The sequence below is a fragment of the Maylandia zebra genome, linkage group LG9 (genome assembly GCF_041146795.1).
Source record: "Maylandia zebra isolate NMK-2024a linkage group LG9, Mzebra_GT3a, whole genome shotgun sequence".
NCBI lineage: Eukaryota > Metazoa > Chordata > Actinopteri > Cichliformes > Cichlidae > Maylandia > Maylandia zebra.
Window position 1 is genome coordinate 12981747 of NC_135175.1, and position 23213 is coordinate 13004959.

The 23213-nt window shown below is 41.2% G+C and overlaps 1 protein-coding gene across 2 annotated transcripts in view; it reads left to right on the forward strand.

Annotated features, from left to right (window-relative positions):
• The window catches only part of mmp16a (matrix metallopeptidase 16a (membrane-inserted)), a 75065-nt gene that overhangs the window by 33971 nt on the left and 17881 nt on the right, over window positions 1-23213 (forward strand). For both annotated transcript variants that reach the window (XM_004569499.4, XM_004569500.4), the window contains 2 exons: window positions 14242-14403; window positions 18693-18904. In XM_004569499.4, the coding sequence (XP_004569556.1) occupies window positions 14242-14403; window positions 18693-18904 (374 nt within the window). The remainder of the gene's footprint in view (window positions 1-14241; window positions 14404-18692; window positions 18905-23213) is intronic.

Genomic DNA, 23213 nt, shown 5'->3' on the forward strand with positions numbered 1-23213 from the left:
TCTTTACAGTAGTGCTGTGCCATATCATATTGTCCATGATGATATAAAAGTGCCATATTTTCGTGTCCTGCTATAGCAGTATCATGTGTTTTCATGTTCCCAACAACAAGACAAGCCCTGAAATGTCTGAGAGCGAGAGCATCATCTCAGCCTCTAATAACAATCTAATAAAAACAATCCTCTCACACATCACAATACTGCAAAATATGCAGGAGAACTGTTCCCACCAAAGGCGAGACAACAAACACGTGGTCGAGTAGAACACGGCTGCGACATAAGGAGGACATGCTAGTCGCCGCCGACGTGCAACCCAAAAGTAAACAAGTGACTCAACCGTGCATCTCTGGAGTTGCGCTGCTTAAGAAAGGAGGAGCCAAACGGTGGAAATTACTGATGCAGTTACACGGTGGCAAAATGAGGGCTTTAAGCAGCTGGATAAAGAGCTCGAGACAACATACAACATCCCTGATTTGCTTACATTTATTAATGTTTCTGCCTGAAAGCTGCAATCCCTGCTAAATATTGTATTTTATTTTTCTACATCATCATAAATGTCAGTACCACAAATTTCCTTTGATGCTGGATCACCCATTCCTGCTTTATAGTATTAGCATGGCCGCAACATTTTTATAGTGTTATGTTTGTAACTTCACGCTGACCTGTGTCGACTGATGAAAGAGTTCTTGCAAGACTTAAATGAATTTGTTTCCCTTTTTAATTTTTCATCCTTATAAAGGTGCTATGTCACAACACATGAATTGTTAGCATACAGATATTTGGAAATTAGACTGTGTTTGCTTGTAGCGGGATTCATGTCATTGATTCAACTCTGGAGAAGTTACTCTCATCCGGCCGGTGTTATCGCTTTTTTGCTTCACCCTAAACCCTCTCCTCTTCCTTGCAGCGAGCAGACTCAGACACAGATCATATCGCACCTTTACGTGCAGGGTGTCGTGCCTTAAAAGAGCGCGTGAAGGTTGTTTGACACGGCGCTTTGGTGAGATCGCTTTCCTAGAAGCCTGTGTTTAAAGGGCGTGTCTGCCTCTTGTGCTGCTTTCAAACAAACATTGCTTGATTTCTTTAAACAACTCTGGTTAAAACACCTTAACAATCACCTCTAACAGGGACAAACGGTAAATTGGACATATGCAGCCTGATGATTTGTGTATGATTTGATTAGTGTATCCATCCTGGAGTGCGGCTAGCAATGCTGTTATGTAATTTTACCTTAAAGTGGGATACTGGAGATCTCTTTCTCTCAATTGGTGTTGTTACTATCTCTGCTCTGCTTTGCAAAAACCCGGTGGCCAAAAACAGAGAGAAGTGCTCCTGGAGTTCCTGCAGCTGCTGTACACTCCCCAAATGCCTGGCTTAAGAGCCCGATGGATGGATGAATGGCTGTAAGAGATCGATAGATGCAGGGATAGATGGAGGCATAAGAGAACGGGCTAAAGATGTCATAGGGTACAATCGAAAGGAGAGCGGAGGGTGGATGTGAAAATTATGCCGGGAGGATAAGAGGATTGCGTGAGACATCATGGAAAAATAAATAAATAAATAAATAAATAAATAAATAAAGGGGGGGGGGAGTGCTGGAGGGCAAAGAGGAGAAGATTGGAGGGATTTGGTATGAACACATGATAAGGAGTAAAGAACTAGAACTGGAGATGATTAGATTGTCTCTTCAGCAGATCTCAACATGCCGTGACCACATTTGCAAAAGTTGTTTTATTTACTTATTTATTTATTTTTTGACAGTTTTTCCATTTGTGCACCAGGAAAAAAGAAAGATGAGGCAAATAAGCATCAACACTCATCTGTGCTTTATCACGAGGTCATCGTCGTGGGCTGAGGCCGCTGTGTTTTCCTTTGTGGAAAAACCAAAAGCGATTGATGCAGGAACAGATAAGATGTATTCCATTTAGACTTTAAGTCGCAGAGAGGCTGACTGGATTTGAGGGGAAAAAACCAACAAAAAAAACCAGCCTGGCACTAAAGAAACATTTCATCACCTTCACTGCATACCATGACTGTACACAAACACCCAGTTTCACCCGAGGGTGACTTATAAGGCCTGGTATGTCTTCAAGGACCTCCAGCCTTCGCTAATATCAGGGGAAACTATGTAACAACACAGCATGAAGGCTAGACCTACACACAGGAAATGAGAGATTCCAGCGCATTATTATGTTCTTCACCCTTACCCCCCAAAAATGAACCGGAGGTTAGAAAAACACACCCTGGCCAAGGAAAAATACACCAAGAATTTACATTTCCAGGTAGGAGGATTAGAAAATTTGGGGTGTTAGTGGGGCACTTGATAACCGAGTGAAGGTTGGTTGATGGAGTGGACGTCGGGATCGACACATTTGATTGATGGTCTTGGAAGAAAGCTCAGATCCCCGATGACATTCGCCAAAACAGTTTATCATCGACGTCTGGTCCTTGTTATCCAGTGGTGCATTCAAAGCAGATGCCATTTTGGGTTTTTTTTATTTGTTGTTGTTGTTGTTTTTACCAGCTGACGATGAAAGGCGATAGATTTTTAGGCGTCTCCACGGCAGGCAGAGCTGGCATTGTTATGTGCAGCAGCCCCTGTTGAGTCAGGGTACCGTAACGAATAAGAAAACAGAAGAATACACACACACACATAGAAAAAAAAAGAGATGTTAGAGCAGGTAGAGTACAAGAGAGAGAAAAGGAAGAGTAGTTGAGGAACTGAAGAACATATGGTGTCCTTGCAGGTTTATTTTTAGGCTACTCCTACTGGGTGATGAGGAGGAAGCGGTGCGCTCTGTCTTTTCCACCCCGTTTCTCTTGTTCTCCTGTTCCTCACTTTCATTCTTGCACTGGCTCTGTCCATTAGGTTCAGTGGGTTTGGCTGGCGTAGCACTTGATGTGTTTCCAAAGCACTGTTATAAAGCTGTTAAAATAGTAATGGCTACAATACAAATCAATCCAACAACAAAAATAAAAAGCAGTTATGATTCAGATATATGGGTGATTGCGTATCCCGAAGCCAGAACCCGAGGAACCCAGTTTATTTGCTTGATTGACTCGCTGATATTTCCTTCTGGCTGTGGCGGCAGAAACATGCTTAATGGGCAGCACTTGCCGGGATTGAAGAGTCATTTTGCCTCGTTGTCCAGACATTAAAATGACAATATATATTTTTCCAAATGGGGAAGTTCTCTGCATGTTGTTTGGACAACGTTTTGGGAAGGTTGGCCTGTCTGCTGTCAGGCTACGGTCTTTCAGTCTGTACGCTCCTATGGTCTTATTTTAGATTTCTTATCGGGTTTTTATTTATTTATTCTTTTTAAGTCTCCTGCAGCATGTTTGGATTTGTCATTCCACTCCAGCAAGTGATGTATTTCTATTTTTCTTCCCTCGTAATTTGGTCTAATTTCCAAAGTGGCGTCTCCTCTGTGTTTTGTGGCTGGCTCAGGTTTGTGATGTCAGGAGCTGGCTCGGGGATTCCTTTGCCTGTTTACTTCAGAGCAGGAAAGGGCGTAAAGTCATTCATTTGATAAATAACTTTGTTAGTTAAAAGTGACATGTAGTGGCTTTCTTCCCTAAAAGCGAAGTGTGAGTTTGACACTCGAAAAAATATTTAAGTCCGAAATGCTGACTTTATGTCCTTAAAACATGCAATAATTTCCAGAATATTTCAGCAAAAATTCCAAAAAACTATTTGAGAATGGAGTGTTTATTGAACCTTTTGTCAAAAAAGAAACAAAATGAAATAGTAATTTGCACATATGAGTTTTAATTTGGTATGTGTGGTAAAGTATTGTGCAGATTATTCAGATTGTTTTAGAGGAGGGTGAAAAATGATGCCGTAGAAGTCTCAGAAAGTCACAAAAACACAAACACTACCGTATCCCATATGATACATTTGGTCTTATAGGGTCAAGGTTTTAACTTTTTTTCCATGTAATTTTGTCATATAAGTACAATCTAAAAAATTACAGCCGTCAGATTAAGGAATCTGATCAAATGAAATGTACATAATTGGTTTACATTCATTTTACACCGAGCATCTTTTCCATAATTATTGATAAATCAAAAAGTTGATTGACCAAATACCCAACACTTAAAATGCTAGGCCTAAAGCAAGTAAACCAGTTCTGACCAACTAATTGATTGAATATCAAATCACTTGACCAATCATTAACACTTAGTGCTGTAGGCCCCACCCCCCAAGGTTGCTTAACTCTGGTTCCTGATGGATCTTCTGCGGAGGCGGGGTAAGCCTGCACAGATTTCCAGCATTTTCTCAGCTGTTTTATTTCTTCTAAATCTGAAATGAAATGAGGTATGATCTGAAACCTGTTCTTCATTTTCTCTCCCTTGAGCAGCTGCTTTTTTTTTTTAAAGGGTCAAATTATTTACCTGGATCTTATTTTACCTCCCGTTCCTGGTTCCAGGCCAAACTCACCGGGTTCCTCCAGAGGTTCCTCGTCCTCCAGAGACGAAACATTGATTAAGCCTTTGGATGCTTTGATTTGTGTCCCACTGACTTCACCGGATAGACTAGAGGCTCGTTGCTGACTAAAACACGGAGCACTGTACGCCGAAGCAAAGGACAGTGGCTTTCACAGTCCATTTCCAGCATGAATCAGAGTCTGTTCTCATTGGGCTCTGGTGCTCTGCAGTGCATTGTTCAAGTAAACGAGTAAATTAATTGGCAGCATACTCCTGTACTGGAACCAGACGCAGCTCTGAAAGTCCCAGGAAAAAAAAAGTGTTGTTTCCTCAGGATCGCTAATAATGTGAAATACTGTGAAAGCCATTAACTCGCAAGTGCAATTTGAATTAGCGTTGAAGCCCTAATGGTGTAAAATGACCATTTTAGCCTTTCTCAGCAATATTTAGTTAAATGAAAATTCATCAGTTTATTTTTTTCCTTCTGTATTGTTTTGTTTTGTTAATAGGGGCTGTTTCTTTTTAATTACACAACTTATGTCTGATATTTACAGGATAGTCCAGAAAAGTTCTTTCAAGGTTGTCCCACTCACAAAACTGCACTTCATCATCTGCCAGTTTCTATAAAGAATTGTAATCTTTCCTGTGCCCTTCAGTCTCTGTCTTTGTCCTATCTCCCCTGCTCTCCTGCTGCCGCTCTCTATTTCCCAGATGGAGAAAATAAATGGGGAGATTCAGATGTGGGTTCTTTTTTTCTTACCCGAGGAATAGATCTTTATCTTTTTACTGGAAACACGTGTACTCGTGAATCTCGAGGACATCAAACAGGGCTGTTTGGGCAGGTGGTAGGAACTGTATCGATGGCTGGGTTGCTAGGTTTGTGGGAGGACACATGCTGTAAAACAGAAGAACAGAAATGTCCACACACATATACAAACCCAGTGCAGTGGTGCTACATATGAGGCAGTTTGTCTCTTGCATCATGGACGGAATGATTTGACAGTATGGTTTGAAACGGTTGCCTGGGAGCACGATGAATAATATATAACCGAATACATGCATATACACAACACTGTGCGAGGCATATCTGTGAAATGTGATGTAATACATACAGATGAGTATGTTAAAAGAAAAAAGTAAGAGGTTAATGGGGTTTTATGCCCCCGGCTTTGGCTCTCAGGCAACAATAAAGCTGGAAGGAAGTTGGCACTGGGTGAATGTGGCACACAGGAGCTAATAATGCAGCGAAATCTCAAGTTAATTGTCTTGTTTTACAAAAGCGTGTCACTTATATAAGCGGAGTTAAGTGCAGAAAATAACGTTTGCAAATTAAAGCATTTGTCTTCATTTTGTCCAGCCCACTTCTGAATTTAAAGTCAGGCCACCGGAGACATCAATATGACAGAAAGGACTGGGATCCTGTATCTGTTTTAGTCTGACAGATTAATGTACAGCAAGTAATTAAAGAATGCCATGAAAGCTGCACTGCACTGTTACAACCATGGGCTGTAATACAGGCGTTAGATTATGTAGCCACCTCGTCTCTGGATCTTCTTTTTACTAGTTCTTGAATTTGCCAGGTGCAGTATCTTTAGCACACCGAATATTATGTATCTGTTTGAAGAGGAAAAAAAAGCATTCACCGAATAGTTTTTCCACTTTTTCCCAAAGAAAATGAAATAGAAAGACAAAGACAGCAGAGAGATCACCATGTGTTCCTGCCCACTATGGCTGCCACTAGAAATAGACGGCTGCCTACTGACAGCAGGATAAACTTCTACGTGGGTGGCTGTGCTCTCTTCTGCCCCCACACATGAATACGCTCACGCACACACTTAACACTCTCAGAGGCAAACAAATCGCACACCTCGGGAGGCTCGCCCTCCCACAAGTCAGTCAGATGCTGTCATAACCTCATACCCATAATCCTCGGTAAACAAAAAGTGTAAACAAACCTGGCCGGGGTTCGTTTTGTTCTGAAGACACTCTTGAAACAGTACCTCTTGCATCTGCTCTGATGTGCTGTGCACATTTTCTTTGTATTTTAAGGATGGGAGTAGCCGTGTCGCCATCAGGGTTTCTCAGGGGAGGTTTTTTTGTAATGTGTGGGTATGTTTTAGGATGGCTCGTGCATCAGTGCATCTCAGGCTTTGTTACCAAACTTTTGAAGAAGGTAAAATGCTGCAGCAGGTGAACTGAAAGTGCTGAAGTGTTAGGCCTGACTGAGTTGGAAGGGAGGTGCCAAGCTGAAGTGTAAGGCATTAAATAAATGATGGGGATTTCAGTGTTTGCCACAGAGTTAGTCCTTGTTTGTGGTAATAGTCAGCTGGGTGTACCTTTGCTTTCACAATTGAATTAATCATTTATTATAAACTACATGACAACTTCCTCTCCAGCCAGTTCCTGGTCCTGTGGACGGGCTCCACCGTCTTGACGTGCAACTGTTGATTTAAGACCTTGTTCTGGTCTGCAGCCTCGGTGAGCTCAGCGCTGTGGCACCGGCTCTCCATCTGCCTCAGGTTCTGGATGGAGTGGCCCTCAGCTCGCAGCAGACCTCCAGAGCAGAGCAAGGACTAGTCTCCAGCTGCAGTCCAAGATGGTGGTGCTGGAGTCTGTCCAGCTGCTGGACGACAGATACAAAACAGTTAGATGACACTGAGGACCACCACAACAGCTACTTGGAAAAAAAAGTTAGAAAATGCACTCGGGCATGTGTAAAAGTGTGTAAAATAAGACAAAGAAGAGCATCAGGTGAATATGCAGAGGGATGGCAAAAGCGACTATTGTGCCTTCTTCTTCTTTAATCAGGAATTGTGATTACCTGCAAGGCTACAAGAAGGGCATGTTTAAAACACTGTAGGCATGCTGATGCAGCCAGTATTTTTCTAGTGTTTTTTAGCTTTATTTCAAATTGCAAAGCGAGGTCTGAAACTTGTTTGCACCATTTTCATGGCTGTTTGCCGCCTGCAGTGTCTATAGGAACAGACCGCCAAAGGATGTGCAAACACACACATGCATACACCATCGCTGCACTTACCATGGCAAATGCATTATTAATGATTAATGATCACAATGAAAATACACACGCATCCCCGTCTCACTCACAGGTGCTGCACAGAGATAAACATGACACGAATAAAAGATGTTTTTCTTTGGCAGCGTTTTTGTTTTTTTCTTCCTCCTTTCAGCTGGTTTATTTATCTTGAGTCCACTGGAACGGCCAATTTTTTGGATCCCTGGCAATGTTCCCAACACCGAATTTCAGTCTGTAGCAGTCTGTAAATAAATAATTACTCTAGTTACATATGTTGCTCACGTCAGCTGGGCTTTGTTCTCTGACACGCTTGTGAGAATTAAGGGTAATAGATTCAAAAGCACAAGTGTTGCTCAGCCAGGGTGTCTACAACCTAGAGAGAGAGGACAGACAAAGAGAAAGGCTAGACTATAGGAGTGTTTGAATAACTCAACAACACTAACATGGAGGTTAATCAGTTTCCACTGCTCTTTGCAGTGTTTTTTAAATATGAAAGCAGCTCATCTCATCATTACGAGCAGTATTCAGATTGTGTTGTGGCTACTTTGGCTACTAAACAGTCTCTTTCTGTTATATAATTGAGTACTGGAAGAGTGGTGTTACATTTTATTTGTAAATTGTACCCACAAGAAACCAGCATGGGGCAAAAGTTTCAGTCTGACGCTTTGAAATCTTGTTTTCAAGTGTTTGTATTTGCAATACTTGTGAGCTGATTTGGTGAAATGCACAGAGTGGCGCACAGCGTGTTTCTGTATTGTCCTGCGAGGGTGTGTTGGAAGTATTGAGGGTGTGAATGTGAAGTGAGCAGAATGCAGCTATTGTATTTTGGCTGCATTCTTCACAATGGTCACTCTGTCAAATCAGGCGCACAGCTCTGGCTTGACAGCCAGCAGAGGTCTGCGTGCCCCAGGCCCTCTGAGCCAGGCACTGAATCACTGGGCTGAGATCCTCTGGCAGCTTGTCAGCACAGCATAGTACTCCTGGACAGCCAGTGCTCTCATTGACTCACACTCGGTTTTACTTTCTCTGCTGCCTCTGTGGACTCGCATATCTCCAGCTTGGTTCCCTGTCAGGGCTTCTCTTGTTTCCAGTGACGTACTGAGTTGGACAAACAGCATCCTGTGTCGGTATCGTGAACTTCACCCCAGCTGGAGGACAACAGCTGATTTCTGTTTTTTTTCTTCCTTTCAGACAGTAAACTGTACCTGTTCTAGTCAAGCACTTTTTAAAAGGCTAAGGTTTTTTAATAAACCTTATTAGGTTAGCATCTTTAAGGGTCTGCATGACTAGTATTTTGACACAAACGCAATTTTGTTAGTACAGCTACTTGACAATGCGATTGTATCCTCTCTCTACCTTACATGTTCATGAAGGCTGATGACACAGTACACCCTGCATCAGTACCTCATTGGGTCTCCATTGCAGTTGTTGAAAGTATATGTAGCTCTGTTTGAGTCTTTATGGATGGGAGAAATGATTAAATGGTTAAAGTCTTGTCTGATAATGTCACCTTACACATGAAACATGTAGTAACCACTACATCACATAGCTACTGATTTTATTGTAAGAAATTGATAAATAAATAGTTCTAACAATTCTTAGTTAAAGTATAAAGTCATAAACTTATGGGTTAAAATTTAATGGAGAAACATAAAAATGATGGATAAACAATTGAAATAGTCAACTAAAGGTCACGTAACAGCTAGTTGATGGAAATGCATAAATCGTTAAAACACCTAAAGGTGATGCTTAAACTGTTGAATACTAATATATAGTTAAAATTAGCAAATAATTAGCTAAGAATTAATGACTAACGAGCTGAATAAACACATAAACGCATAAACAACAGAAGTAATGAACTGCAACAGCACTGAATAAACAGTTGACACGTTTTGCTAAAATAATGCACAGACAGTTAAAATAATAATAAGCTAAAGTCATGCACAAATAGCTGAACTATTAAAATAGCTAATAATTAACTAACAGTACAGTAGTGCTTAAGGAACTGAAGTAGTTAGCTAAAAGTCATAGCTAAACACTGATGAATAGTTTGACTGTAATGTAAAAACAGTTAAAGTCAGTAGAAAAAAGCAAAGGAACCAGAAGGGATTATGCAGCCAAGAGATGGCAGCTAGGATGAGCTAACGTACGCTTAGCTTCTTTTGTTTAAAACAGTGTTTTTCTTACTTCATAATTGCGCAGGTTCAGTGTCACACTTCCTTGGTTAACTTCTTAGACCTGGACCTACAATTTAGGCTTAGACAAGGCTTTAAAAAAAACTGGTGAGGGCTGCTTTAGGTTCTGCTGAGACTTCCGTATGAAACCAAGGAACCAGTGTCCTTGCTCTTGTTTCTTGTGCTCTGTCAATCCACCAGAGACGCTCCTGAGGTGGCAATTAACATCCTTTTGCATTTACTTTACTGTGCAGTGCTGCTTCTTCGAACACCACTCTTGAAATCATAGTGTCAGCCATTCAGGGCGCTGTGGGAGCTGAACAATAGGAAACATTTGTGATCCCCTGAGACAAAGAGAGTGCTTATGCTTGCTTACACTCGGACGGCACAATAACAGCTGTGTTTTCTAAAGAAAGGGTGGGGGAGTTAGAATTTTGTTCATCTCTGCTGGGTGCCCTCTTCACTGTAATAAAACAAGTGAGAGTTGTAATTGCTTTGTTTGACACCTTTCACTAGCTTGATGTTGATGTGTAGTTAGGAGTCACAGGGGATGCTGTGTTTTTGAAAACTTGGTCCTTTGGTGGCGTTTGGGATTTGTACAGTAAAAAAGAAGCACAAGAATGTGATAACGTGAGAGCTGGGAGGGATAAAGAACAAGGTACACTTACAAGTGGGCTGACTGCTGGTCACCCAGGCTTGTAGCTTACATCAGATGTCATGTATTGAGTGAACCACGGGCACTTAGTTAAACAGTAAGCAGGCAGGAAGGGTTATGGGCCCCTGGAGGCTTTTGCTGACAACCTGAGCTATTACTGCAATTGAACAGTGGTGACCATAGTGTGTGTTCATCTCCAACCCTACGCAGTCTCTCTGCACTCCTCGCGGTAAGTTCAGGGAGAGCAGGTAGAGGTTTCTGCGTTTTAATCAAAGCCCCTGCTTACTGCACATCCTGTGGGCAAAGATTGTAAATCTCCACTTTCATTCCAATTTCAATTTTTTTAATTTCATTTTTCTTTTCTTTCTCCTCGACCCTCATTAGCAGCAACCTTGACCCTATCCTGAGCAGTGTGGGCAACACTGCAGCTGCCGCTTGATCGTTGCCCACTTAACAGGACAAAAAACCAAAAAACCTGCTGAATCATTTAACACAAGCAGATTTTTATTACTTAAAACTCATTCATGTGCTAAATAAATACTTGTCTTTTTTTGTGCTGAAATCTTGCTCAAATACGCAAACGGCACACATCATAACGATGACTCACCGCACAATGAAAATACAGGACTCAAATCCCCCCAATCCAAAAACTGTGACCCTCTGTGGATTATCGCACAAACCCTGCACAGATTTGTAATGCATTTCATCTCCTGGCATTGTTTTCTTCAACTGCATCCTCTATTTTCTGCGTTATTATTTTGTGTTTGGGGTTGCGATTGGGCCACTGACAGTAGAGCGATGTTATAAATGCCAAGGTCAGAGGTTGGAGTCGTGTAATTCATCATTTTCGTCTTCTGTGATTGAACGAATACTGGAGCACTCTTACACGATAGTACACTGTCCCGAACCTTATCGTTTTCCTCGCCTCAGGTTTTTTCTATTTCTTTTTATCATCCTTCTCCCCCCAGTTTCCCTCATGTAGCTATCACTCCAAACGCCCTTTCTCCTTGGTTTACTTCACCTTTTTTATCTCTCTATGTATCCACTATATCAAATCTTTGTCTCCCCCCCTCTGTTTCCTCATTCTATAACTTTTTCTCTCACCTTCATCTCGCTTGGTTTCCCTCCTTGTGCACTGCTCTTTGTTTCTTTCATCTGGCTCCATCCTCTTCATCTACCCACGTCTGTCTAGGCGTCACCATTTTCTCTCTGGGCTCTCTGTAACTTCCAGCTGATAATTAGCCAGGCGGTACAAACTGCCTTAGCTTTGTTTGTGGCCCCGGGGTCGACAGGACATCCCCATCTAACACAACGTGACTTACATAAGCAGCCGAGTCAAAGCGACGACACTGACCTCAGAGGGACCCGGGAGGCAGGAAGGCTGACTCAAGATTGAGCGATGGAACGAGATGGAGACGGAAAACGACAGAGACAGTTCTTCACTTAAGTCGTGCAACTGATGACCTGAGCATCTGTAGTGTCAGAACTCGTTGTGCAATAGCTCTCATATACTGTATTTCTCAATAAAACAGTCTATGATATATATATATATATATATATATATATATATATATATATATATATATATATACATACATACATACTGGGACAACTTACTACAGTCAATATTTTTTACTTTGTGACTGCCTAGTCTGTGAAAAGTTCCACATAAATAAACCTTTACTTGTTTACTAATAACCTTCTGGGTACTAAGGATCAGGTACGATGAGGTGACAGAGATCTGGTGTAAATGTAGTCGCATTAATATTACATATACAGTCAATAATTCCACTTTACTCACATATGATGTCAAAACGTGCTACACACATTTTTTTAACACTCCTCTGAGCTTCAAGTCTTTTTTGGTAAGAAAAGAAAAAGAGGTCAGTGAGTCAGTGAGTGCTGATGCGGTCAGTGAGTTATTAATATGATTTATGAAGTCAGAAATGATGCCAGTTAGTGTGGGTAAATCAAGCAAGCACGTGTACAGCTACACTAAGATCAAAATCTTCACAGACCACCATCACATTTGTGTGCTGTAACTCTACCGGCTATTTTCATAGAATTAATTTGATTTTTTCATTTTTTTTTAGACTTAATTGTTCACTCTTACCCTTCTGCTTCCGCTGCTATCCCAGGAAACAACTCGGGCGGGGGGTGGAAGATCTTCAGCTGCAGAGCTGGCTCGCCCGATTTCCTCCTCAAATAATTCCTGAATCACTTAGCTGTATCTCTCTCCTCTTTATCTCCTTTCTTTCTCTCTGCCTCTCTTTATTTGCTATAAACCACATCTTCAGACACTTGTTCAATATTACAAGCTTGCATAAATTTTGCCTCAATTTCTACACTTCTCTAACTTTTACAAGCCATCTATTTTCATTGGACGACTTGGACTGAAACCCGAAGCTGTTTCAGCGAAAACCTGGGTATTAACGCAAGAGCTTTCCATCACGCCTATAAAGACCTGCTGACATTTATACAGTCAAATATCATTCATGAGGTCCCAATTAACCCGTTTCTCTGTTGTAGCCTTGTCCGTAAATTCCTAAGTATCGCACTGTACCTGCGATGAAGAGATCTAAATCTCAGTCTCTGTATCTGCTGATGCGTTATTCATGTGACAGATTTGCAGCAGATAAGTGCCTCACTTTCATAGGAACACCAATGAATAAGTGATGCTTATCCCCACTGAGTCTTGTTGCGATAAGGGGGGAGAAGAAAAAAAAAAGCAAAGGTAAAACTGAAGAGAGATGGCAGCTTGGAGAGTGCAAAAGAAACCCCCCTCAAAACACATTAAATCCTTTTTGTTTTTTTCTTCCAGCCATTTTCTTCCACTAATCCAGGTTAGCATCGCAGGACGAGAGGCAGGGCACACCCTGGCCAGTCTGTCGCAGGGTTAACACAGACAGACAAGCTCAATTTAGAGTCACGAGTTGGCCTAACCCCATCTTTGTCTTTGGACTGTGGGAAGAAGCCAGAGTATCCAGAGCATACCCTTTTTGCTGCGAGGTGATGGTGCTCACCCCATATTTTTTTGTTTTTGACCAGTTTGACTCTAAACTCCAGCCGACCTTTGTCTAACTGCTATTACATTTTCATGCATAACGGTAAACCATAACTTTTTGTGTCTGACAGCTAGGAAAAAAAGCTTTCCTTTGAAGTTCAGCAATAACATATTGCAGCGTAAGACGTCTCATTGGAATCAGGTTAATAGTTTCCCACAGACAGCCCGTGTATAGCCACAAATAATAGAAGACGTAGCAGTCTAACCCTAATTGTATGATGATGAGCTTCTTTATGGGTCAGATTCAAAACGCTGGCAGAACATCAGAGAGGAGGATGAGGAGGACTGGTTTTTGTTGTTGTTTTGGTTGCCAGTGACGTAAGTTGAGGAATAGGAGGCTTTCAATCCCAAATATCTCAGCTTTAATACAGCTAGGGTTGGGCTGGGGTTTGGCTGTTAGCCACAGAGAGTTTCTGAGTCGAGAGGTCAAGAACCCAGTGTAGTCTTCAGCTTACCGCAGCTAGAGACTAATTACAGTTCGCAGGGGTGCCTGTGCTCTTTGAAGTGCACTTGTATTTATTACACGTGTATGTGTACGAGCCTGTGTTTCTGTCTGAAGATGGACTGGTTAGGAGCGCAGATGGTGGATTATCTGTGCTCATGCATAGACCCTTATATATGTATGGATGCATATTGTAAGACACAGTCAGCTTTTCCCCTGTAGGGCTGCTGCTTATTTAAACACGACTGTACAAACTTTCAAAACTTGGCCTTATTTTGAGGGAACCTCTCTGGCACTAGAACAGGTGGACCATGACAAGCCACAATAACCCGGGGCTGACAACGTTTTCTCTTTTCTTTTTCTTTCCGAATTCGCTTGTTTTCGTTTACGTCCAACAGCACTGACAGAGCTGCTCTCTCCTTCACTCTCTCTTCGTGTTTCTAGGTAACGATTTGTTCCTGGTAGCCGTCCATGAGCTTGGTCACGCACTGGGCCTCGAACACTCCAACGACCCCACAGCTATCATGGCTCCTTTCTATCAGTACATGGACACGGATGACTTCAAACTACCAATGGATGACCTGCTAGGCATCCAGAAAATTTATGGTAAGCCTTCTTTTTTTCTTTTTTTTATTTAAATTCAGCAATTTGTTAAGCAAACGCAGGACACAGCCAAGTATTAGAGTTTATCAGTGTGGTCTGAGGAGTTAGTCTTCAGGCTTTAGCTGTCATACAAGCAAGCCAATAACATACTAAGCATTCATAGTCATCTTCCTGTGACATATCAAGTCAGTAGACCATGTAAGAGCTCAACTATAAGTACACTGCCCAACACACCTAACCATATGAAGCTGGCATAGCTAAAGTAAGTCATCTTCCTTCACCTGGAGCTCTTGTTTTCTGCGTTATTGTAACAAACTTTCACAGTTACAGAAATAAGATTAAGACCAAGATTCAAATTAAGGCTCAAATACTTAAATTGAATTCAATTAAGACCTACATTTCCGATCATACTTCATCATCAGAGCGCCTACAGCACGCATCCCTCATCGACACACATTTGGAGTTGACAGACGCTGATTGCACAGTGCTTTGTCTTCTCATAAAGCTGATATAGCTCTGGGGCGGCAGTGTGAAATTCAATTTGACGGCAAAGGATTTATGGAAGCACCCACAGAGTTTGCTTCTTCGGTTTTTTCACTCGTAGTTGAATTAGTAGATTGCAGTGACAAAAATCAGTTATCAGTCTGGATACTTGTAATGATAATTCAGACGAGGCTGGCTTGTGGAGGCGGAAGCCTTAATGTTTAAATGTGTTATCGGGAGTGCCGATGCTGTCGTCTCAACCTCAGCTTGACATCTAAGTTCGGAAACGACTCGTTGGCGAATGACAGCATCGTTCCTTACTGCTGTCGACACTGTACACCAGTCACACTCTGCTGAATGGCTGCATGCGCGCACACACATAGAACCTGCCATCTGCTTACATGGTCAGGGCACGTCCCTCTGGGAGTGACAGACCTGGGCAAGCGATCAAATCTCTCTTCATCCCTCTCGTGTTTTATTCCTCTGCATTGCCCCTCCCTCCCTCTCCTCTGTGTCGTACCAAGAGTTGAAGGGCAGGACGACTGATGACAGCTCTGCTCTCAGCTTCGTACCCCCCACCCCCCTCGCAGTAATTGGCCTCCATTTTTTTTCCACATGCCAGTGCCGGTGCTAGATGTGGTACTAAACAGGAGAAGAGGTGGGAGGTACACAGCTTACATCGAGTACAAGGTGATGCACTTAAGGTTGAGTAGGAAAAAAGTGCGACTTGGTTCTGTGTGAAGGTGAAGCGGTATAAGGAGATGTGAAGGAAATGCGAGTGAATTGGCGTTCATTTACAGCTGTTGGCTTGCAGTCTGGGAGAGTCGGGCACAATCATACGAGGAACTGTGGGAAGCTAAGAGCTGCTGAGGATCAGTTGACCTCTAGAGTTTTTGGACGTTTTGGCTTTGCTGCTTCTGTTTATTCCTTCAACTCTTTGAACCGTAGTCACAAAAAACACTGTAAAGTGCATTCGATATGTATTGACTTATGTGAATAAAAAGTTTGGCAGCTTGAAACTGTAAAGAATGAAGTACAGATCACATTCAAACCTATAGATGTGGCATTTCTGTCATGTAATCTTTTTTTCTTCCTGGACAAATCCAAATGTTCCCACTGGGCTTTGAACTTAATGACTTCCTGCGTTCTCAGAGCCCACTTCCTTTTTACAGAAGCAGCAGAGCTCAGGCACCATGATGTCGATGACTGGGATGACAGAAACAAAAATCATTAATGTTATTCAGGCCATAATTGTATTGAAATTCAGCTGAAGCCCTCAAACAGTAAACATGATTTAAAAGTTGGGCTGGAGTTTATATTTTTAGGACCTTTTAAAGAAAACAAAATGAGCTAAATCTAATTTTACATAAATAACTAAAGGGTAAATCTGCCTTAAACTTCTAAATGGCCGGATGCCCAACAAGAGCTGCATTAAATTTTAAAAGTCTCACATGTCTTATCTTTTAGGCCTCGTTAAATCTTTGTTTGATATTTTTCCTGTAAACCATGACCATTAGCCTGTGTCATAATTCCATTATGAACAATAAAACACTCCAGTATTGATATTCTCATTTTCTGTATATGTTCACTCTTTGCACATTTATATCTTTAACCACACTAGCATGCTAAAAACAGGCGTCAGCATATCCACATTGCTAGTTGGTATGTCCACATAGATTGGCTAACATATCAGTAGTGACCCTGGAGTCAGCTACAGCAATAACACTATCCTTTACTACTCCACCATGACTGTCACGTAATACTTCTGAAGTTTCTCTGTCACACAGGCCTCCTGTTTCTGCACTTACATCTCTTCACATCCTGCTAATGGCTTTAGTAGTAGGGATGAGAGGTCAGCAGCAGCTGAGGTAGTGGTCAGGGAATTGCAACATGAGAAGGTGAAACCATGATGCAAATCGAGCCAAATATCAATAGTATCGATACTCATGCTGGTATCAGTATCGGATCGATACTAGTGTGATAGGATTGATTTTTTTTTTCTTTCTGTGCTCTAAATTCAGTATGTAGCCCACTAAAAATAAAATAAGTACCTCAAACATGCACTATGAAAAATGTCTGAACTTTTTGTGTTGAGTGTTTTACATAATACACAGTATTTATTTAAATCCAAACAGATCAGCAATATGAACGTGAACTACGAGTGGTTCATGAATGAATTCTGTGGTTATAAAGGCTCTCCAGCTCCTTTGTTCTTAGGCTGCATTGCTGGTTTTCATCTGTGTTCCACTAATATCTGTAAGTGTGGGAAGTTTGTCTCCCACTCCCACCCACAGAGTTCGCTGATTAGATTCCTGTTTCAAGTGCACAGATCGGTGGAATTAGCTGATTGGTCCAGCCAGTCACCACAGTACTGGTGTAACACGTGGGCCACCTGGACATCTCCAGTAAATTAACAACAGCCAGATGCTGAAATTACAGGGTGACCAAAAGAGCCAAAATCTGCCCCCAAAAAAAGCTGCGTTTATCTTTTCTTGTCGTCGGTTTACCACAATGTAGCTGCAAGTACACATTTGCCTGTTTGTTTACACGTCCATCTGACTGTGAATCTCCCCCATGCTTACATAACTTCAGAGTACTTTGGCTCCACTAATCTGCGATGTATTTCAGGGGATTAACTTCAGTCAGTGAATGGAATCACTCTCGTGTAGACCCGCTGATCAGTTTTGTGGACTGGGTGATGGCTTAATCCTGCGATTGTCTGGTTTGTCAACTACAGATGGATGACACATTAAAGGAAGAGCCAACGTAAAATGTCTAAGTAGCCACTATATGTTGCCAGGACAGCTTCAGTGGGCCTTGGCATTGATTCTGCAAGTCTGTGAACGTCTGCTGAAAGAATGGAAGGCCATTAAAATCATACATTTTATCTGATTAAGGTGAGGTCTTTCTGTCACGTTATGGGCTGAATATTGGTCTCTGTTGGCAGACTGTAGGGATGTACGGATCGAAACGTCTACCTGCAGAAAGCGTCTGCTGCCAGATAGAGGCTAGCGTGCCAAGTATGTGGTGTTATTGTTGGTCCAATCAGTCAGCAAAATTATAAGCACAAAGAGCTGACGTGAAATGAGCGTCTGTACTTTTAAGACTGCAATTTTCTATCTTTGGAAGTCTGCACGGGATCTCGTTAGCACAGGTTGAAAACAACTCTAGAAAGCTCTGCGCAGGCAAATACCTGCGCAAACGTGACACAGGCGCAGTACCATGGAACAAGCGTTAGTCTTGTCACAGTCTTGTCTTCCTCAGTCTGTCTGCACCTCATCCCCTTACAGTCACAGAGTGCGTTAATCATGCAGCGTCATGCGTTATTCATAGGCAACGCCCATTTGTTATTAGCCACTGCCTCAGTGTGCATAACTCCTTTCCCTTTATCACGTACAGTAATTCATGAATTTGGCATGAAATCACATGATCTACATTTATTAAACCTAATTCTGCTCTGATGTTTTTTTGTGTCTTTATAGCGTATGATATTATGCTTTGCTAAGCTGAATCTCTAAACTTGGCAGCGTTAACATCTACCCACTGATTTCTACCCACTGACCTCATCTTGTTTATCCGTGGACTCCTTTCTCTCTCATATCTTTGTTGAGTCCTCGTTGGCAGCCTTCATCACTTCTTACCTTTGTTTGTTTGTTGTTGTTTTTCCAAGTGGCACCACCAAACTTGGCTTGAACATTCGTTTCTCCTGCAAGATCAGAGTGCTGGTTAGCTTCAACTGGTGAAGTAATGAAAAAGCAAAACAACATGTTGCGGAGACGTATAAGATGTATTTCTCTGACTCCCCGCAGGGCCGCCCGATAAACTCCCCCAGCCCACCAAGCCTTTGCCAACGGCGCCCTCTCCTCGCTCCCATCCTCCTTCGGACCCTCGTAAACAAGACAGGCAGACGCAACTCCCAATGCTGCCTACGCGACCGTCACAGCCCAATGCTAAACCCAACATCTGCGATGGAGGCTTCAACACCCTGGCCATACTGAGAAGGGAGATGTTCGTCTTCAAGGTAAAACAACAGCATGTGATATCACAACAAAGCTAGGGGCTCTTCACGTTTGGTTTGTTTCCAGCAATCTCAAGTTTTTAACCCAAGAGCTGTTTTTTTCTTTTACCAATAGCCTGGATCTCTTAGCTGTGTGGGAGCACAGAAATCATTGTTCCCAGTCCAAATCACCACTGAGCTAGAAGAGACTTCATCCCTGCACCATACGTCTGGGTGTAATACATAACTTGACTAGCTGATAACACCAACACAAGAACAACCTGGCCCTACAGTCCATCTCTGTTAGTCTTAATAAAGACCAAAAGAGAAAAATTGTGATAAATATTTTATTAAATATATGAAAACACAATTAATAATAAATACATGAAAATACACTGGGAATCCTACTAACAAGAGGGCTCAATTTCAGACTGATAGCAGCCCGGCTCGGTCTTATGGTAGGATTCATGACAGGTCATAAGGTCAGTGTTAGCATGCTCAACAATCTCATTTTGCAGCACGAAATAACTGAAGTAGAAAACTTTATCTAATCGGATTAAACAGATATTGACAAAGTTTAGCTTTGAGGATATAATCTCCATTTGAAACAACAATATTGTAAATATGTATTATAAATCTGTGTAATATAAAATGTGTAATCGTTTAATACACAATAGTACATATAATAGGATCTAATATATACATGATTTTAAATTGATTGCATCCTGCTTGTTATCATCAGCTACTTTTTTGGTTTTGTTTTTTAAAGTTGGGTTGTAGTTACATGCAGAATAAATTGCTGTAAGTTTGGAGGATTATCTAAATATTATTACCTAAATAAGAGCTTTTTCTGTTATTCTGCTTCATGTTTGGCATGTGCATAGTGTGGAAAAACTTCACTTGATGGTAATATAAGTTATTTCACAGTTTCACAGTGCGGTTCTAGCTTGTGGAAATACTGTGGAACCTGTTCTGTTCTCTTGAAGCTGTTGCCTCTGTATTTTATCCCATTATTAAAGAGGCTATTATGTCTGAAGGAAGACTTCCTAGTTAACTTGGGGTCTATTGAACTAGAATTTACAAAGAAGGAAAGGCATGCAGTGCACAGTAGAATACAGTTTCTCCTTCTCTAGAGAAGCTCAGCTTGGTTTTCATTCCAGTACAAGAGAAAAAACACACATCTTTATCCTTGGTCTTAGCTTGTGAGAGCGAGACCTTGGCAACATGCAGTAAGGAACAGAGAAAAACCCTGGGGCTGCACAAAGCTGTCCTGTGTTCTCCACAGAAAGGAGAAAGAGTGCCTCTAATGCTTTATGTGAGTGTGACTGTATTTTCTGTGGATATAAGTAGACAGTATTCATTGGTTAAATAAGAGACTTGTGGAGCCAGAGTAAAACCAGTTTTCGTCCTCTCTGCACCCCTCGCTGCAACTTTCTTCTTGTTGACTCAAAAAATAAATTTAAAAAAAAAGGACTCGTGGAGCTGAAGCTGCTGCCTGTAAGGATATTTACCCAAAATTAGACTGGAAGCCCACACTGAGCCTGGTTTGGCTGTGGAAACAATACCTGCTTGTCACAGTAGTCTAGTCCAGCCTCTCTCTTTCACATGGTGCCTGCAGCAGCAGCTACTGTCAGCCTTCATTACTCCCAGGGCAACAGCCTGTCCTGATGGAGTGATGAGGATCATGGGATGTCTACAGAGCTCAGAGGTAGTGCTGAGATAAAAAAGATGTTCAGCAATCAGCCAAATGTTTTATGACTTTAGGAAGTGAAGGAGAAAGGCTCTAAATATCTGTCCCAGTGATCCCAGCGTCTGAAATTAAAATGTGGTTCACTGCTGCAGAAGTTTCCTGGTCTTAATTTATCACATTGGTCGTCTCAAGCATGACTTTGATATTGTTTATATCTAATCTGTTTATATATCCAAGCATTGTTTTTTCTCAGTTGTTAAGGTTCAAAATTGGGGATGGAAACAAGAGAAAAAACCACAATAACAACACTGGTCCGGTCGGGTTGAGTCAAACGATGATTTTAATGAACACACGCGTGGGAGATGGACACTGATGCAGACAGCCTCAAAATCTCAAAATGGTGGAGCATTGCTCAAACTTTTATAGCCTCTGGTGCCTCCACCTTATCATAAAAAGCCTAAACATTTACATGCTTTCTCTCACACAGCGCCTAAGCTACGACCTTGGCTCCCTGTTTCTCTGCTCCTGCTGAGATGGGGCAGAAAACTCCAGCATATTCTGTTCTCTTCTAATCAGACAAATAAGACAATAACTCTCTGTGAACAGTATTTCTTATAACTCAGCAGTATAATGCATCATAAAGCAATGTCATTCATTCACAACAAGTCAGCAGTCTAATGTAATGCAAATCAGTTTAGCTAATGCAATAGTTATCAGCTTCTTCTAATTCAGGAGAATAATGCAAACTAATCTACATAATAATTCACAATCTTTAATTCGGGGTATAACATGGCATAAAATAACACTACAATCCAACACAGTCTACATGAATATTTCGTTATTTTTTTTTAAATTTATGGCTACCTATATATTTACCTTTGCCAAAGAGGTTATGTGATTGGTTTAGTTTGTTTGCAGGATTCAGGATTATTGAAAAATTATTATTCAGAAACAACAGTTTTGCAGAGGTGGGGCTTGACCCACAGACTATATTTATTTATTACAATTAAATATCAATTAAAATGGGAAAAAAACAGTGAGGTGAGAAATCATCCTTATATTCACAAGAAGGTTTCAGACACAAACCTGGATTCTTCTGGATCAAGAGACTCTATTGATGCTCGGTGTTGAGTGAATTTTCAGCCTTGGTGGAAGGATGCTGTGTATGTGCTCCGCTGCTTTACTGTGAGGATCTAAAACAAGGGATGTCATGATTTTATTGTTATGAGCCAACCATTTCATATAACTCACACCTTACAATTGTAGGATATTGTTGATCTCAGCACTGTGCTGAAGATGTGTAAAGCACAAAAGAATCTGCTTCTAGAGGCTCTTTAAAATTAGACACTAGTATGTTTAAAAGGCAGGGGTCAGTGTAAATATTGGAAAGATGTATTTCTGTAAAAGGGGTAAACGTCCTTGGCAGTTGTGATGAGGACACACGATAGCTCCGAACATTGTGAATGAATTCTGCTAGAACTTTGTAGGGGTGTAGAGGGGGTCATGCTAAAATTTGGCTTCCATCCACCGACATCTTCAAGCTCATCCTCACGATTTATTGGTGGAAAACTGACAAAAAGGCTCGTAACTTAGAAAGTACGATTCTTAGTGTGGTGTATATTGTCAGCATATAGTAAGTACTGTTGACAGATTTAAAATAGCATGTCACATTTGACCTCTGACATCTCCTTTAAAGCCAATAGATTAATCTGAAGGTCAAAGTGATAATAATGCTATTTGGAACTATTGAAACCTGCCATTGTTTGCATTGACAACATACAGGTGATGATCTATGCTGATTCTAAATGCCATGTCACCTTGGACCTCTGACCTCTTCTTCAAGGTCAAATAAGGTCAAACTTTTGTAAAAATGGCTTTTATCTTTAAATGAGGCTAAAATTTTACTGCCTTTGTTTATGCTGGCAACATTTAGGAAATGATATTGTCGATGCCTTCTGCTAAGGTGATCCCAAAATGTGTTATATCTTTAAAGTATCGTCAAGAGAAGGAGAATGAGCTTCCTAGTTATATAGATAATAATAACAATAAGCTGAAGTTAATAATGTCCAGTTATTTATAAATGAATACCTGTTATAAAAGGCTGTAAGTGTAATAAGCTAAAGTTTTAGCCTAAACCCTTTGCTCAGTAATTTTTTGTATTGATTTCATTTTTGTGTATTGCTAGGATTTATTTACTTATATTTACACTTTCAAAATAAAAGAATCATTTTTATTATTGTATGTTCCAATAGTTCTCCAGGATGCAATGGACTTGCAGAGATGTGATGGTTTGTGGGGAGAGAGCCCATTTTAGCAAACAGATATTAAAACGATAAGGAGCATTTTGATGAAGTCATATTTCAGCCGTTTCTTTTGTGTCGCACTTGCTGCTCATCTGTACACTGCAGCCTTGTTTTGTTGCGCATCATTTGGCTTAGTCCCGTCACTTTTCTATTAAGCACTGTATTATCAATTGTTTCATAATTCACAAACTCTGTAACGTAAAGCTGTGATGTATGATAGCTTATGTGCACAGTGCTTGAAAAACAACCCGTATGCAAAAGACATCATGTTTGCAATTTGTCTTAGTTAATGATAGTGTGCTAAATAAGCAGGGGAACCTGTAATTGCTCGGCTTAAGTG